At 41.5% G+C, this 17,957-nt stretch overlaps 1 protein-coding gene across 1 annotated transcript in view; it reads left to right on the top strand.

Annotated features, from left to right (window-relative positions):
* Positions 1-2,577: 2,577 nt before the first annotated feature.
* The window catches only part of LOC311040107 (fibulin-1-like), a gene marked incomplete at both ends in the record, with an annotated part of 29,872 nt that continues 14,492 nt past the window's right edge, over positions 2,578-17,957 (top strand). Inside the window, 13 exons of the mRNA XM_084050180.1 lie at positions 2,578-2,633; positions 3,189-3,196; positions 3,896-4,058; positions 6,540-6,675; positions 7,469-7,625; positions 9,563-9,649; positions 10,448-10,585; positions 11,780-11,917; positions 12,847-12,990; positions 13,498-13,620; positions 14,975-15,100; positions 16,299-16,418; positions 16,912-17,043. Of these exons, the coding sequence (XP_083906306.1) occupies positions 2,578-2,633; positions 3,189-3,196; positions 3,896-4,058; positions 6,540-6,675; positions 7,469-7,625; positions 9,563-9,649; positions 10,448-10,585; positions 11,780-11,917; positions 12,847-12,990; positions 13,498-13,620; positions 14,975-15,100; positions 16,299-16,418; positions 16,912-17,043 (1,528 nt within the window). The remainder of the gene's footprint in view (positions 2,634-3,188; positions 3,197-3,895; positions 4,059-6,539; positions 6,676-7,468; positions 7,626-9,562; positions 9,650-10,447; positions 10,586-11,779; positions 11,918-12,846; positions 12,991-13,497; positions 13,621-14,974; positions 15,101-16,298; positions 16,419-16,911; positions 17,044-17,957) is intronic.

Genomic DNA, 17,957 nt, shown 5'->3' with positions numbered 1-17,957 from the left:
CCGTTATAAGGCGATCCTGTCGACCTACCAGCGCGTGGGGACCATGGCCCAAGCCTTCAAGCATCACGGGGTCGTCCGCGACACCATCGCCTCCACCTGCCCCATCGCTGAGCTGGCGCTGGCCGCACCAGAGAAGGTACCGCCGTCTGTCTGTCCCGCTCCCCCTCTCTCCCTTTTCCTTCATCTCTCTGTCAGTCTGTCTCAGTGGTGTAAAGTAACTACTCAAGTACTATACTTACAGTACACTTTTGAGGTACTTTTACTTTACTGGAGTATTGCCAATGTTTAATACTTTTACTTCTACTCCACTACATCTCAGAGGCAAATATTGTACTTTTACTCCACTACAATTATTTGAAAACTTTTTTTTACTAATTACTTTGTAGATATAAGTTATTACATTATAAAACATACATTAACCACTTTAGCCCTGTTTTATATATAATGGCTATTTGAAAGTAGCAGATCTACAAGCTCACAACGCGTCGCGATGCGACGTGTTGTGAGCTTGTAGATCTGCTATTTTCAAACAATCTAGATATGCACATGTACAAATAGACACATATCCATAGGCCAAAAACAAACCCATATATATCCATGTAGAAACTAGAACATTGATTTAACCCCGAGAGTGTAATGGACACTTAATGGGTGCATTTTATACTTGTACTTGGTTGTACATCTGCTAAATTTGAATATTTTTGAAAAATCTTGAATAATTTGGATTTTTTTTTAAACACAAATCTGGGGGTTCTTTCTTGGTATGAAAAAGTGTGAGAAACATTTTGTGGAATCAGCCTCAGGTCTTAGATGGGTTATAAAACCACATGTACTTTCTGGTCCCCGCAGCTAGCTGAGGTGGGCGAGTTTGAGGCGTCCAAGGAGAGGCTCCTGGAATACGCCAAGCGCTGCTACCAGGCCATGGACGAGCAGACTCTGGAGCGGGTCCAGGCCATGAAGAGAACTGATGAGCTGCTGCCCCTCACAAAGTTCCGGTACTAGGCGACACACCCGTTGTTCGACTTAACCCTTTAAGACCGGGAACGCGTCTGTTTCATTTTCCGATTTCTTTGGCTATTCAAAAATAGCAGATATACAAGCTCATAGCGCGGCACTCGAGCTTGTAGATCTGCTATTTTTTGGGGGGGAAAATCTTGAAAATGTGTGCAAATCTTTGTATATATAATCTACATTTTTAACTCAAATCTATGCTTCTGGGTGGGGGGGGTGGGGGGGGGGGGGGGGGGGGGTTTGAAGACATTTGTAGAATCCCCCAGAAGCAAAGATTTGAGTTACAAATGTTCGCTTTAAAAATATATATATATTTAAAGATTTGCACACATTTTCATGATTTTTCTAAAATAACACATCTACAAACTCATAGCGCTCTGTGCCGCGCTATGAGCTTGTATATCTGCTATCTTTGAATAGCCCAAAGAAATCTAAAAGATTACACAGATGCGTTCCCGGTCTTAATAGGTTAAGTATGAATAAGGCTTCGGAAAGGGACGATGCCCGTTTTATTTTTATTTTTGGAAGATGTTCTATCTCAGATGTTCTACCTCAGCAGCAAACGAATGTAAAGCGTTCATTTATGGTTCATTTATTGGTGTGAGTACAAAATTACGAAAACGTATTGTTGCTGCACTGCTTCTTATTTTTATTTTCACTTGTAATAAAATGTCACTGACATCACAAGGTATTCTTCATTTTATGTATGGTCCAGTATATTATTAATGCATATCAGTCACTGTATTCGAGTGGGGCAAGGCAGCCTACTGTAAGTCTTAAACAAAATATATAAAACATAACCCTAACCCTCAACAGTGGGATAAAATCAATAATGGTAACGTCTTATGCAAATGAGCCATGCGGTTGAATGTAAACACATCGCTAGTGCAGTCTGGATCTGTCATGACCATCATGGATGAACTTCAACCTGCCTACTGATTGAGTGTTTAACCCTCTTTTTGGACAGACTGACTAAAAAGACAAAAAACTGCTGTTTGAACGCCATCTAGTGTCCATCAGCAGACACTACATCTGTCTGAGGATATGGGTGTAAAATGCATTTCAGATTTAAATCATTTTGACACTACGTTAGGGGTCTTCAACAGGCCTTATGTAAATGTATTTACATCAGTGTGTTTATGTAGTTTATCAATGTTTAATTATAATAACAGCTAATGTCCCTGCCTTGTTGACATAATTATTTTAGCCTGCTTCAATTTATGTTCTTTATGGTAGTTAATAGAAATCATATTGATTTAGAGGGAGGGGAAGCATAATGTCTTAATTAATTTTCAGTAATCCCATCAGCGTCTTTTAGCGACGAAGTCTACCTCTTCTTGGATGTTGTATGAACGTCATATGGACGTCTTATTTGATGGTGTTTTTACAACGCAGCTGACTTTAATTTCTTCCCTGATTGGACCACAGTTTATTCGTGGTTTATCTGGGTCTCTCTCTCTCTCTCTCTCTCTCTCTCTCTCTCTCTGGAAAGTTGCGGTCAGGACAGGTTGGATATTGTGAATTTAAGTCCAGTGAGTTAGCTAATATTAAAGTTTAAAAATCAAGATGCTCTTTCATCCAGATGTCCTCCAGAGGCACACAGGGTGTTTTGCCACAATCTGGTGAGTATAAAACATGTTATATAGGCTACTACAGAATAGATTAGAGGGTCCGGGGACCCCAGGGGTCCTTGAGGGAGTTCCAGGGGGTCCTCAGCTAAATGATAGATAAGCCACCAAATGGACCCTTATGGGTCTGTAACTCTGAGAGTGTACAAATGGAACCAGGTCCATTTGGCTCCATTTGTACACTCTCAGAGCTAATTACGATATAAATTGCGGTCGAAGTGATAGAAATGCCATTAAATGGGGGTCCGTAGCCTAATGCATGTCAAACTGGGGGTCCTTGAAATTAAAATGGTTGAGAATCACTGCTAGAGCCGTAAAAAAAAATCTTCTCTTATGGGGGTCCCTGGCATATCTTTTGAAATGGGGGTCCGCGGGCTAATAAGTGTCAATTTGGGGGTCCTTGACATGAAAAAGTTTGAGAACCACTGGCCTAAGTCACTTCTTTTGGGCTTTTTTCATAGACCTGGTTGCTTGTTTCTCTCTCAAAACCTGGCAACAGTGTAGTGTGTAGTCAGTGAGTGTGTGTCTCCACCTCTCTGTCTGTGACAGCCTGCTCAGTGAGAGGATCCTACAGAGAACACAACACACACTACACACAACAGTTTAAATGGAACTTTGGATATTATTATGTTTTTCCTTATACGGACTTGTGATTGGACAAGGTAAGTTAGTAAGATATATGTATATACTGTATATATTTAATCCATTTTTAATTTATTTTTAAGGAAAACAGAAACGAGTCAGATCAGCAAATGCACATAAGTTAGTAAGATGTGTAAGAATCTTTTTTATATTTCACAAGCCAAGCAAAAGCCAAGCAAAACTGTCTAGAAATGTATTTGTATTTCCATTTGGTATATTGAAAAAAAATATTATGTTTTAAGTTTTCTCTGAGCAAAAAAATACCATGAAGACATTATGGAATATTTGATTTTGTATAATATGGCTTCTACCCTGTCTTCGTTAAAGAGAAAACAAAATAATGGCATGACGACCAACCATTTAGAAAATTATAATATTATTACCCACTTAGATCAGTGTTGTGGGGAAAGCTTTCGCTGAAAATAGCAGATCTACAAGCTCACAACACCACGCAACTGAGCCCTGAGGGACTCCAGTTACCCATATGGGGTTTAAGTGGTAGTAGTAGTAGTAGTATTATGTTTTTTATTATTATTATTATTATAGGCTCCAACTGTTATCTATTTGGTATATCCCATATATCTCCACGTATTGTATTCTGTGGGCCTTTGCAGAGATCCAGGAGCCAACATTAAAGGAGTGCTGTGAGGATGGGAGGGGCCGGGCCCTGGAAGGACAAGACTGTGCAATCATCCCCCTGTTCTCCTCCTCACATATCTGCAGGTCAGCACACACCTGGTTCCTTACCTCCTCCACCACGGGGCCCGGGGCCTTGTGGTGTGGGGAGGCCCCTTGTCAAATTATTTGACGCTGCAATATGTAATGTGTGTGTATATGTATGTGTATATATATATATATATATATATATATATATATATATATATATATATATATATATATATATATATATATATATATATATATGCAGTGGTGGAAAAAGTACTAAAATCTTTTACTTAAGTAGAAGTATCAATACTTGCAATGTAGAAATGATGTCCAAAGGTATTTGTATCAACATGGACTTTAAGTACCAAAAGCAGAAAGTACTCATTATGCAGAATGTCCCATTTCACAAGGTTTCAAATGTATGCAAATCCTTTGAAAATAGCCGAACTACAAGCTCACAATGCGTCTCATCGCGACGCATTGTGAGCTTGTAGATCAGCTATTTTCAAATGGCCAAAACGTAAATAGGGCTGAAGTGGTTAATGTATGTTTTGTAATAATAATCAAATTCTAAGGTAACTAGTAACTAAAGTTGTCAAATAATTGTAGTGGAGTAAAAGTATAATATTTGCCTCTGAGATGTTGTGGAGTAGAAGTAAAAGTACAGAGAATTGGAAATACTCCAGTAAAGTAAAAATACCACTCAAGTACAGTACTTGAGTAGATCTACTTAGTTACTTTACACCACTGGCCAGTGGTTCTCAAACATTTTCATGTCAAGGACTCCCAATTTAAAATGTATTTCACCGCGGACCCCCATCTGAAAAGACTTTGTGCCAGGGAGTCGGGACCCCCATACAAGTGTGCTCATAACGTGTCGCATCATGACACGCTGTGAGCTTGAAGATCAGTTATTTTCAGATAGCTGATGTATAGGTTTAAAGTGGTTGAACGGATTTTAATGCTATATTAACACATTTTGGGGGGATCTCACTTTGAGATCAGTGTATGCTACTTACACCTACCTTACACCTACTATGATATGAGTGTATGTTTTATGCATGGGGGGACCCAGGATATAGGCTCATAACACCTAACCACCCATTGACTTATATGCTGTACGGCAAAGGTGATCGTGGTGATAGGTCCAGTGCTCTATCCATTGAGTTACACAGGTTTACAAAGCAGCATGTTTTACATTGCCTTTCAAATGCAGGATTTAGGAAGTTAATTTCCTTACTGAAGCAGTAAGTACTAAGTACACAACAAGAAATCACAGCCCAGTGGTTTGTAGTGGCGTAAACCGTGTGTGTGTGTGTGTGTGTGTGTGTGTGTGTGTGTGTGTGTGTGTGTGTGTGTGTGTGTGTGTGTGTGTTGGTGATGACATATTTAAAAGCAGGGAAATACCCTTGGGGGCTGAAGGCCGCTGATCATTCCGCCCCCCCCCTCAGTCTCAACCTGAGCCCCCCACCACCTGTCCTGGCTACAGGGGAGGATTTACACATACTAACTAACTAACTACATAGCAAAGTACAAGGAGTTAAGTGCCCCCCCCCCCCCCCCCCCCCGGAGCACTTTAACACCCAAAGGGCCCCTGTCTGTCTGTCTGACTGACTGTAAGAACACAGAGGTGGTGATTGATGCAGATGTAGAGTACCGCAACACCTGGACAACATATGGTGCTGAGGTGTGTACTGAGGTGGAGACAGGAATGAGAGGTGTTTGTAAAAGGGAATGAAAGAAATACTGCGTGTGTGTGTGTGTGTGTGTGTGTGTGTGTGTGTGTGTGTGTGTGTGTGTGTGTGTGTGTGTGTGTGCGTGTGCGTGTGACAGGATTCTAGTCGAACGTGATTAACCCATTAAGACCTGAGGAGATTCTTAATAATGTTTTTTGATTTATTTATTTTTGATTTTTCAAAAATAGCAGATCTACAAGCTCATAGCGCGGCACTCGGTGCCGCGCTATGAGCTTGCATATCTGCTATTTTTGAATAGCCAAAGAAATCTAAAGTGACACAGATGCGTTCCAGATCTCAAAGGGTTAAGTCTGTCAGTGGGTTTTTTATAAATATCCAACCAATGACTTGAAGTATTAATATGAGGTTGTGCCCAAAAATAATAACTACATTGGATCCATTGGAACATACTGTAGCTTATTTTTTCATTTCTTTAAATGAAACATTTTGGACATACAAGGTCCGACAGTGACCATATATAGTATATATAGATTATATATAGATTTTCATACATTTTATACTTTTGAAAAGTTGTGAAATGGGGCATTCTGCTAGCCTGATTATCAGACTGAAGCTGTGTGGAGCTTCAGTCCACTCAGAGAGTGGGCGGGGTCTATGGTCTGGAACCAGGCTAGCATTCTGCATGATGAGTACCTTTTCCTTTTGGTACTTTAAGTACATTATGATACCAATACCTTTGTACTTTTACTCAAGTAGATTTTGAATTCAGTGCTTTTACTTGTAACAGAGTAGTTCTACATTGCAGTATTGATACTTTTACTTACAGTAAGTCAAAAATGTGTGTACTTTTTCCACCACCGGTTTCCATGCTAAACCCTCTGCGCGACCGTTGCAGGATAGCACAGGAGCAGTGCTGTGCGGCGGTGCTTATAGACCGTCTCTGCAGCAATGGCATAGACATGGCCAAAGACCAGGGGACCTGTGACCGGCCCTTCTTCCAAGGAGTCCCCTGGGAAACACGGCTCTCCAAGGTGGGCATGCTACAGCCTGGAAAACACTATACACTTTTATACACAGTAGTTTCAAAAGAACATTTTACAATAAGGTTTCAGTCTGCTCTTTAGTATGCTACTTTCATAATAATTATCTCACACAAGCAGTCTAGTGTGCAGAACACATTGCAGCCCTGACACATAATTCAGTCATTCTTCATTAGTAGTTCACTCAAAAAATGACTTATTTTCTATCATTTAGACACCCCATGAAGCCTTGAATTCATGGGGATTTTTTTGTTTTTGTCACATTCCTGAGCCAATAATTTGATGACTGGTGGAAAGATGCTAATGTCTCCAGTAGCCTTAGGAGACTCAAAGTTGACACCTTGAGTCTCCTACCGGAAATACGCCCGGTCATCAAATTATTGGCTCAGGAATGCGTCAAAAACATCTCCATTCATTTAAGGCTTCATGGTGTGTGTAATTGATAGGAAATAAGTAATTTATTGGGTGAACTATTCCTTTAAATATTTACTTTTATCACTTTCAAGATAAGAAAATAAGATAAACATCATTATTGCCAGAATTTATATCTGAGAGGATGCTAAGATTCTATACTGTCTGTAGCTTGTTTTGTTGTTGTTGTAAATCATCTCTTTCTCTTGTTTGTTTGTTTGTTTCTTCCGCCCGTCCGCCCACCCGCCCGTCCTTCCTTCCTTCCTTCCTTCCTTCCTTCCTTCCTTCCTTCCTTCCTTCCTTCCTTCCTTCCTTCCTTCCCTTCCTCCCCCCCTTCCACCCCACCTTGTGTCTCTCTCTGTCTGTCCTGTAGACGTGTTGTGACTGTTGCGTCCTGGGGCTGATGGCAGTGGGCCGGGGGGGTCAGAGCTGTGAGCTGGGTCTGTCTCTGGGGAGACAGTGTGCGCACGCAGCCCAGACCTGCTGCGGGAAAAAAAACAGCACGGAGGAAGCCACGCCCATCACTCAAGGTAACACAAGCCCCCCAAAATAAAGCCCCCCCCGCTGTGTTGCCTAAACACATATTTATTAGCATAGCATAATATTTTTCTGAAGAATTTCAGGAAAAACAAAACTGTATGAAATAGCGAAAATAGCAGCTCTGCAAGCTCAATGTGTTGCTATGCGTTCACTATTAAATAGGGCTTACGAAACCTAATTCATAACGCATTTTTGTAAGTTTATCTTTTGGGTCTAGAGCTCTAAAGTTTGGGCGACCCTGAGCGAGAGAATAGCAGCTGTAGACAGGCAGGGATATTCAACAGTGTCAGCTCAGCACACACACCTTGCCAAATGGTGACTCACTTAAGACCAACTGGTGCTTTGTTGTGGCTTAAAGATTTTGCCACAAAATAGAGAGAAAACGAAATTAACATTTGTGAACTGCAGGACATGTTGTCTTTAGGGAGTTGGGTACAGTATGCTGTACTTTAGAAATGCAGTATTTGATCGTATTTCTTTCACAGCTCCAGTGACAACCGATATAACTTCTTCAAGAGATGCCACTTCACGCTCTGTCACTTCAAGCAACGTCACTTCAACTGATGTGACCACAATGACAGAGAAGGAAAAGGACTTCTGTCAAGGTTTGGCACCTTCATAACATCATTATTTAATCTCCTTCCTGCTAATGTGTCCTTTACATTACATCACATTACATTACAGTCATTTAGCAGACGCTTTTATCCAAAGCGACTTACAATAAGTGCAATCAACATAGGTAGGGAACGAAAACTACTAATCACCAGAGGTTATAAGTGCATTTTCTGCAAAAACAAGCAACCAAGAGCATACCTAGCGCTAAGGTAAAAGTGGAATATATCAGCTACCTATTTCCTTAAACAGATGAGACAAAATAGCTAAATCAAATGAGCAGGAGCTAAAACAAATAATTGTATTGACTAAACAAGATCCAATAAACAATCCAACAATAAAACAAGCATTCGTACAACTAGTTAACAACAAGTAGGCCAGGCAGAGAGGAAGGGTAGAGTGTCCTGAAGAGGTGGGTTTTCAGCCTGCGGCGAAAGATGGGCAGTGACTCTGCTGTCCTGACATCAGTGGGAAGTTCATTCCACCACTGTGGGGCCAGAACAGAAAAAAGTCGTGACCGTGTCGATCGACCAGAAGGACCGTTGAGTGGCGGGGGAGTCAGTCGCCCCGAGGTGGCAGACCGGAGTGGTCGGGCAGGGGTGTGGGCATTGACCAAAACCCGTAGGTAAGAAGGTGCTGTTCCTTTCACTGCCCTATAGGCTAGCACCAGGGTTTTAAACTGAATGCGAGCTGCTACGGGGAGCCAGTGCAGAGAACGGAGAAGGATAGTTGTGTGAGAGAACTTGGGGCGGTTGAACACCAGACGAGCCGCAGCTTTCTGAACAAGCTCCAGAGGTCTGATGGCAGATGCCGGAGCACCAGCCAGGAGGGAGTTGCAGTAGTCCAAAGAGAGGCTATAGACAACTATAGCCCTGTGCAAGTTAACACCCTGCTAGGTTTTCTCTCATCAAGTCAATTATCTGTGCCTCATGTGAATTAGTTATTCTCAACCTTTTTAATTTTATGCGTTAGGCCACGGACCCTCATTCGATATGATTCTTATCCCTGGAAACCCAAACTACGCTACGCTGTAAAATCCTCAGTAGTGTGTACAAATGGAACCAAATGGACCCGTACGGGTAACTATCTGAGTTACAGACCCGTCCTCAAGGACCCCTGGTGGTCCCTGAACCCCGCGTTGAGAACCGGTGTTTGATAGTCAGTATGTATGTTTGTTTTATGGAGTTTTGTCTTGTATGGTCTGTTTTTATGCATGGAAAAGAGACGTAATCTCACGGTATTTTTACTGGTTAAATAAAGGTTATATATAGGATTTTATGGTGCTGTAAGGTGACGTGTTCATGTTTCTTTACAGAACACAATTGTTCCCAGCTCTGTGTGAATGGTGCGTGCGCTTGCCGCCGCGGCTATCAGCTGAGAGCAGACGGGGTGACCTGTGGAGGTAAACGCTCAAGGCACACAAGGAATCATACTAATCCTTCGATTTCTTTCCCCACTTCTTCTTTTTTCCCCCAATTTAGCTGTTGTGCTAGCACCCAATTCCCTGTGTATTCTATAGTGCCGTGTCACTGTTAACTCCTACAGTTGCACAAATAACCAGTGGTGGGAAAAGTACTCACATTTTTTACTTAAGTAAAAGTATCAATACTGCAATGTAGAAATACTCTGTTCCAAGTAAAAGTCAGAAATTCAGAATTTACTTGATTAAAAGTACAAAAGTATTTTTTTATCAAAATGTACTTAAAGTTCCAAAGTAGAAAGTATTCATTATGTAGAATGTCCCATTTTCCCGTTTTCAAATGTATACAAATCGTTAGGAAAAATAGCAGATCTACAAGCTCACAATGTGTCGCATCGTGACGCATTGTGAGCTTGTAGATCGGCTATTTTCAAATGGCCGAAAATGTGTATAGGGCTGAAATGGTTAATGTATGTTTTGTAATAATAATCAAAATCTACAAAGTAACTACTAACTAAAGTTTTCAAATAATTGTTGTGGAGAAAAAGTATAATATTTGCCTCTCAGATGTGGTGGAGTAGAAGTAAAAGTACTGCAAATTGGAAATACTCCAGTTCAGTAAAAATGCCTAAAAATGTTACTTAAGTACAGTACTTCAGTAAATGTACTTAGTTACTTTACACCACTGCAAATAAAACGTGCACAACACAGCGATATTGAGTGCTCTTGCCTTGGCTTGGGTCACACTACATTGTCCTCTGTCCGTGTTTCTCTCCACAGATGTGAATGAGTGTCTGAACGGAGAGCATGTGTGTGTCCTGGGTCAGGTGTGCATCAACACAGAGGGATCGTACCGCTGTCAGAGGAAGACCGGCTGTGGGACCGGCTACCAGCTCACCGACGACAACCAATGTCAAGGTAGTCTCACTGCCCAGGCGTCCACTCTGCACTGCTCGCCAAAAACAGCAGATCTATATACCAGCTCACAACGCATCGCGATTCGATGCGTTGTTTTCGAGCTTGTCGATCGGCTATTTTCGGCAAACCCGTGTAGATATGTCTCGTCACCAGGCTTTCCACACTGCGGAAAGCCTGGTTTTCGGTCCTAACTGACTAGTGCAGGGGTCTTCAACGTTTTCAGGCCAAGGACCCCCTAGCTGAGAGAGAGATGAAGCAGGGACCCCCTCTATATTATATACAATTGTGTTTTAGATTAAACCTTTTTTGTTTACTTGGTCTGCTCTTTTTTTCCCTCTACACATATACCTCTTTGCCAGGGGGTCCGCCAAAAAAAATTGGCGGACCCCCTGTTGAAGACCCCTGGACTAGTGTGACCTGGTCTAGGCCATGAATTCCCCAACTAATATTCATATCCAGTCGGGCACCACAATGTTATCGTTCCCCCACATGAATGCAGAATCGAGTTGCACAGTATCGGCAGTTCCTACGAATTAGAAATGGATTATCAAAACAAAGTTTACCAAGAAATGTTAAAAGAAACCCGCTGGATTCATAACTTACAGATGTTTATGGGTCTCTGCCACTATGGCGCTCCTGGTTTCTGAGCGAATTATTTTTGGAAGCAAAGGCAACATCTGTATCCGCTGATTCACACTAGACTGGATCAGAACGCTGAAAACAGTCTACCCGTGTAGTTGAAAGTGTAGAGAAAGAAGAAAATAGGGTGTTTTGATTTCAAGAAAGCGCCCACTATCCTAGTGGACGGTAGGTAGATAGCCAGACAGACAATTTAAATTGTCACAAAATACATGAACATGAACATGAATATAGAGTTTTATAATACGCTACAACCATCCATATGGTCTTTTATGGGCTTCATGGAAAGAGTTACCCATTGTCATTTAACTGGTAAAGATGTGTACAGCGTTAGTTCCACCTTTCAGAAAATGCATATTGGAAAAGTACAACTGCATAAAAAGTCAATAGAATACTATAGAAACAACTTTGTGTGAATTATTTTTAATGTCTTCGATCTTCCTCTTCTTCCTGATGTGTTTCGCCTGATGTCTGTCTGTCTGTCTGTCTGTCTGTCTGTCTGTCTGTCTGTCTGTCTGTCTGTCTGTCTGTCTGTCTGTGTGTGTCCCTGAGCAGACATTGATGAGTGTGCATTTGGGACTCATTACTGTGGAGAGAGCTTTGTATGCAACAACACACCAGGTTCGTTCCGTTGTCACCCTAAGGAGCGCTGTGGAGACGGCTTCATTCAGGATGCAATCGGCAGCTGTATCGGTGAGTTTGGTGTCACACGTACTAGACGCCCAAGCTATCCAGCATTATATCACCTCCACCAGGCCCAAGGCAGGGGGGAGATTATGTTTTAGCCCTTTGGTTCTCAAACTGGGGTCCGGGGACCCCCAGGGGTCCTTGAGGGGGTTCCAGGGGGTCCCCAGCTAAATGATGGATAGTTAGGAACCAAATGGACCTTTATGGGTCTGTAACTCTGAGAGTGTACAAATGGAACCAAATGGACCCTAACGGGTCCATTTGGTTCCATTTGTACACTCTCAGAGTTAGATTAACATTGATGTTACAATATGAATTGGGGTCCCAGAGATAGAAATGCCATTAAATGGGGGTCCGTAGCCTAATGCATGTCAAACTGGGGGTCCTTGAAATTAAAATGGTTAAGAATCACTGCTAGAGCCTTAAAAATCTTCTCTTATGGGGGGCATATCTGGCATATCTTTTCAAATGGGGGTCCGCGGCCTAATAAGTGTCAATTTTGGAGTCCTTGACATGAAAATGTTTGAGAACCACTCTTTTTTAGCCCCATGTTCATGTCTGTCTGTGTGTCCGCTGCTAATCTTAAACATCACTACACGATCAGCACCAAATTTCATTGGTACAGTACGTTGCCATAGGCTGATGACGCTATTATTCAGGGAAGTTCTGTAACGTAACGTTTTCAGGACTTTGGGGAAAATGTAAACAAGCAACATCTAAAAATGAATCTGCTAATGGGAAAATGTTTATATACGATATGTTCATGTACCTGCAAATACGAAATTGACTTATATAGACTCTCTATTCCTTTAAATGCACCATAGTTATTTCTTCTCACAGGCAATGATATGAATTAGTTTAATAGTTTGTTTCTGTCCTTGTAATGTCATAAAGATATCCATTAGTGTTATTATTTGTCATATTGGACCTGACAGATATTAACGAGTGTGTGGCTCAGACCAGTCCGTGTCGGCCCGGCCAGACGTGCATCAATACGATGGGGTCGTACAAATGTCTGAAGAACACTGTCACCTGTGGGCGAGGATACCGTCTGATCGACGACGCCACGCGCTGTGAAGGTATAGCTGCTGTTATGAACCAAGAACAGTAGCTTTTTTGTCATAATAATTGTATTACTTCATCTTGTTAATTGTTATTATTTATATTCTAGCTCTCTATTATTATTATTATTATGATTATTATGATTATTATGATTATGATGATTATTATTATTATCATTATTACTATTATTATGATTAATTATTTGGTGTGCACTACATTCAACACAACTCTCGTCACCCCATCCTTAGAAGAAATTAAAACAATATACAAAATTAGATGAATAAATAAAACAATTAAACTAAATCATTTAATACTAAAGAGGAGAAGGGGGGAAAACATGTCTTATTACTATTAACATTATTTCTTATTAATATTGTTATTATTAACATGTCTTATTACTAAATACAGTAATGAAGTAATCAAGTTGATATCTGTCACCACTGGCTCCACTCTTATCGTTCTCTTTTCCTTTGAATCTCTCTCTCTCTCTCTCTCTCTCTCTCTCTCTGTCTCTCTCTCTCTAGACGTAGATGAGTGTGGCGTAGGTGATGCCTGTGGGGGTCATGGCTGTGTGAACCTCATAGGGACGTACCGCTGTGAATGTAGAGCCGGATTCCTCTTCAACAGCAACATGAAGCTGTGTGAAGGTCCTCATTACTTATGATCAACATGTGCTTTTATATCTGGATCGCTTTGTTGCAAAAGGTTGCAAACGTTTCTTTACATACATCAGGTCTCAGCCTGGACAGATGTTACACTGTAACATCCTGAGTGTTAAAGCAGCACTAGTGTATGTAGTGTGGGGTATCAGTGGCCACTTTGGACACAAATAACATGGCAGAGTCTCTGCAAGCATATCCGGCGAGCACGCGCTGTGATTGGCCCGTCTTCGCTTTGACTGGCAGTTCTGCCCTGGTGCCTTGGCAAATGCCAGGGTGAGACTCATTGTTTATTGTTTATTAAGGATCACCATTAGTCTACTCTAAACCGTAGTGGAGACTATTCAATCATAAAATGCAGTACAACATAATCAATGTTAGTGAACAAAAACACAAACTTAGAGAACAACATTTACATTAACAATAAAATAAGAATTAAAAACAAAACAGGTTTGCCTGTCCGAGAATACCAAAAATAATAACAACCTAATCTAATCAAATTTCCTTTCTGATTATTGCTTCCTTAAGTTTATTTTTTAAACCAAATATATTTCTTGTTAGAGTCAAATGTGGGAGGAGCACATCCCAGTATGCAATGGCTCTGTACATTACTGTTTTCTTAAGTGCATTGATTCTGGGCAGAGGTAAAGTACCATTTAGTGCCTGTCTAGTATTATAACCATGTCTTTCATTGTCTTTCTATACATATTAGTAATACAATCAAGCCTCTAGCAGGGACCCTGAGTCTATACATAGTAGTACAGTCAAGCCCCTAGCAGGGACCCCCCTGAGTCTATACATTTATGGAAGGGTGATTGTTATTGCTTAAACATATAACTTTATAATTGTGTGGTACATATTATGCCATATAGTTGTTAAAAAAGTTACATAGTGCTGCTTTAATTGATTCTCTGAGAGTGACCACTTAGGTCACTGATGAACCACATCGCATTATGTTATAGTTATGGACTCAAAGCACACTGTTTCACAATTATAAACATTTAATAGTTACCCTTTGAGTACATCTGCATCATTTGAATTCAGACATGACATCAAATTGTAAATATTAATTACGAATAAATGTAATCTAAGTAAATTAATCTGCCCTGGTATAAACCATTAACATAATTCTGGATTTCATCATTTAAAAATAAATCTTCTTTTTGTTTGGGGGAGGGGAATCATTTTGTTTTCCTTTTGCCGTCATCGTGAGCTGATTCCAGCCGTCAGGGTGTAAGCAAATAAGTGAACGAATGATGACAATCATTGTTTTCTATCTTATTTTATTATCATAATTTTATATCTATATGGGCTGCTGTTAACTGCCGTATTTGTGCTCCAGATATCAACGAGTGCCGGCATTATCCAGGACGACTCTGTGCCCACAAGTGTGAGAACACGGAGGGGTCCTACCACTGTAGCTGTACCACAGGCTTCAAACTGTCCAATGATGGCAGGAACTGTGAAGGTAAAGTCACTGCATTAAGACCCGGAACGCATACTGTGTAATTTTAGATTTTTAGTCATAACCATTATTTTATACTTTTGGCTATTCAAAAATAGCAGATATACAAGCTCGTAGCGCGGCACTCGAGCTTGTAGATATGCTATTTTTTGAAAAATCGTGAAAAAGTGTGCAAATCTTTGAATGTATATTTTTTAAAGCGAACATTTGTAAATCCTAATTTAACGTATGTTGCTATGATTTATAAGTGGTTCTTAAACTGTTTCATGTCAAGGACCCACACAATTATATGTATTTGGCTGCGGACCCCCATCTCAAAATATGTTGTTCACATGAACCCTAGTGTACCTATTCTGGGGGGGGGGGCAAGCCCCCAGAACCCAGTGCTTGCATTGAAGCGAAATGGACATGCTGGCCATTCGTAGGTACTGCAGCTTAAAACGGATGGGGCCACTGCAAATGTACGAGCAAAAACGGTTTCGACCAATGGGCTTGACTCACGAGCTTGCGCACAAGCTTGCGCACGGGGACGCGCACCTCTGTGACGTAAAACGCGTCACTTCTGTGACGCAGAACGGATCACAGTGGCCCCAAATAGGCTACGCCCATCACACTTTACAACCCGGAAGAAGGGGTGAATTCGCTTCATGCGCTGTGTGAGCAACTCAATGCAAGTGGACGGGAGGCGATATCCGGTGCCCTCTCTATTATTTTTAACTCTATGGGGGGGGGGCACAGCTCTACAGGCTCAAAACCTGTTAGATCAGCTATTTCCGGTAAAGACATTTGCGGCCTTATTCTGGGCGCCGTCTTACCCATTATCCCTAAACTTTGCCATTTTTTACTATTTTGAAAAACATTTTCAAATAGTTGAAATAGCAAATCTACAAGCTCACAATGTGGCGATGTAGATTGGCTATTTGAACTACTTGAAAATGTTTTTCAAAATAGTAAAAAATGGCAAAGAAGTTTAGGGATAATGGGTAAGACGGCGCCCAGAATAGGGCCGTTGGTGTAGAGGGAAACAATTTGCGGAGCAAGTGTAGAGCCCTGGGGCACCCCCAGTCAACCGAGTAAAATGTAAGGTTTTAAGTGGTTTGTAGCTTTTAAAGTCTGTTCAAAGTTTAAACGAGGGCAAAGCTGCATAGACATTGTAGTCACATGGTGCCGTGTGCGTTTTGTTTTGTCGTTTTGGGCACAGACGTGAACGAGTGCGAGGCCAGCCCGTGCACCCAGGAGTGCGCCAACGTGTACGGCTCCTACCAGTGCTACTGTCGCCGTGGTTACCAGCTGAGCGACATCGACGGGATCACGTGTGAAGGTAAACTTTTACTTGAGCAAAATTGTACTTGAGTAAAAGTACAAAAGTATTGGTATCAAAATGTACTTAAAGTACCACAAGTCATAAGTACTCACTATGCAGAATGTCCCATTTCACAGCTTTTCAAATGAATTCAAATCTTTTGAAAATAGCAGATCTACAAGCTCACAATGCGTCGCGACGCATTGTGAGCTTGTAGATCGGCTTTTTTTCAAATGGCCGAAATGTATATATGGCTGAAGGTTAATGCATGTTTTGTATTAATCATCAAAATCTACAAAGTAACTAGTAACTAAAGTTTTCAAATAATTGTAGTGGAGTAAAAGTACAATATTTGCCTCTGAGATGTAGTGGAGTAAAAGTAAAAGTACTGAAAGTTGGAAATACTCCAGTAATACCTCAAAATTGTACTTAAGTACTGTACCTACAGTAATAAAATGTACTTAGTTACTTTACACCGCTGGTTTCTGTGCTCTTCTCCTCTTGTCGTCAGATATTGACGAGTGTGCCCTGCCGACCGGAGGCCATGTCTGCTCCTACCGCTGTGTCAACTCCCCTGGGAGCTTCTTCTGTACCTGCCCCCCGACGGGCTACACGCTGGCTCCCAATGGACGCTCATGTCAAGGTGAAGAAAGAACCATTGTCTATGTACACACCCAGGGTTGCCAGATCTGCTTATTATAATTTCCCCGCAAGATTTTATTTGAAAATAGACGATCTACAAGCTGACTTGTGAGCAGTAGCGTATGGTGGGTTCTAACGTGGACCGGGCCAGATTCTGGTCCGGTGGGGGGGGGGGGGGGGGGGGGGGGGGGGGGGGTCGCGCAACGATGGCTGATAAGTGACAGTCTATTGAGAATTACCATCAGCGTTAATGCAAGCGAGAGAAACGTGAATAAAACACAATATGCTACCGGTTTGACGGGGAAACCAGTTTTTAATGGCCACCCATGAACAATTCGGCCGAATGCAAATAAGCCCGATTTGAAAACAAAGGCGAATTTCTGTGGTTGGCCACAACAGAATAGGGTGAGGGGGTGCTAATGTTGTTATGTTGATTTTTTGTTTTTTTTTCCCTGGGGGAGCAGAGTTTTATAGACCGGGCCATGGCCTCGTTGGCCTCTATGACGATACGCCCTTGCTTGTGAGCTTGTAGATCTGCTATTTTCAAAATAGATCTGCTATTTTCTAGGTATAAAATAGGGCTAAAGTGGTTAATGTATGTTTTACAATGTGTGTAAAACACCATCGCGGGAGCGTTTTTTTTTTACCTCGCGCGTGAACGTTTCAGAAAGTGAACGAACTTGTTTGTGTTCACGGCAAATGAACTAGTTCTTTTGAACGAATCGATCATGAACGACACATCACTACCCTCAGGCCCTCTTACATGGGGATGTCTGGTAGCTGCTTGTGAGGAGGAGCTCGGTTCCAATCCAACCCCCGGCCTTGTCTTGCCCTTGGTTTACTGTCTCTCTGCATCTAAAATAAATATAGATCTTTAAAAAAAAGAAAAGCAAAAGCAGCACAGCCTCACTAACA

The sequence above is a fragment of the Gymnoscopelus microlampas genome (assembly GCF_963454915.1).
Source record: "Gymnoscopelus microlampas genome assembly, chromosome: 23".
NCBI classification, from domain to species: domain Eukaryota; kingdom Metazoa; phylum Chordata; class Actinopteri; order Myctophiformes; family Myctophidae; genus Gymnoscopelus; species Gymnoscopelus microlampas.
This window is presented reverse-complemented; position numbering and strand designations above follow the sequence as displayed.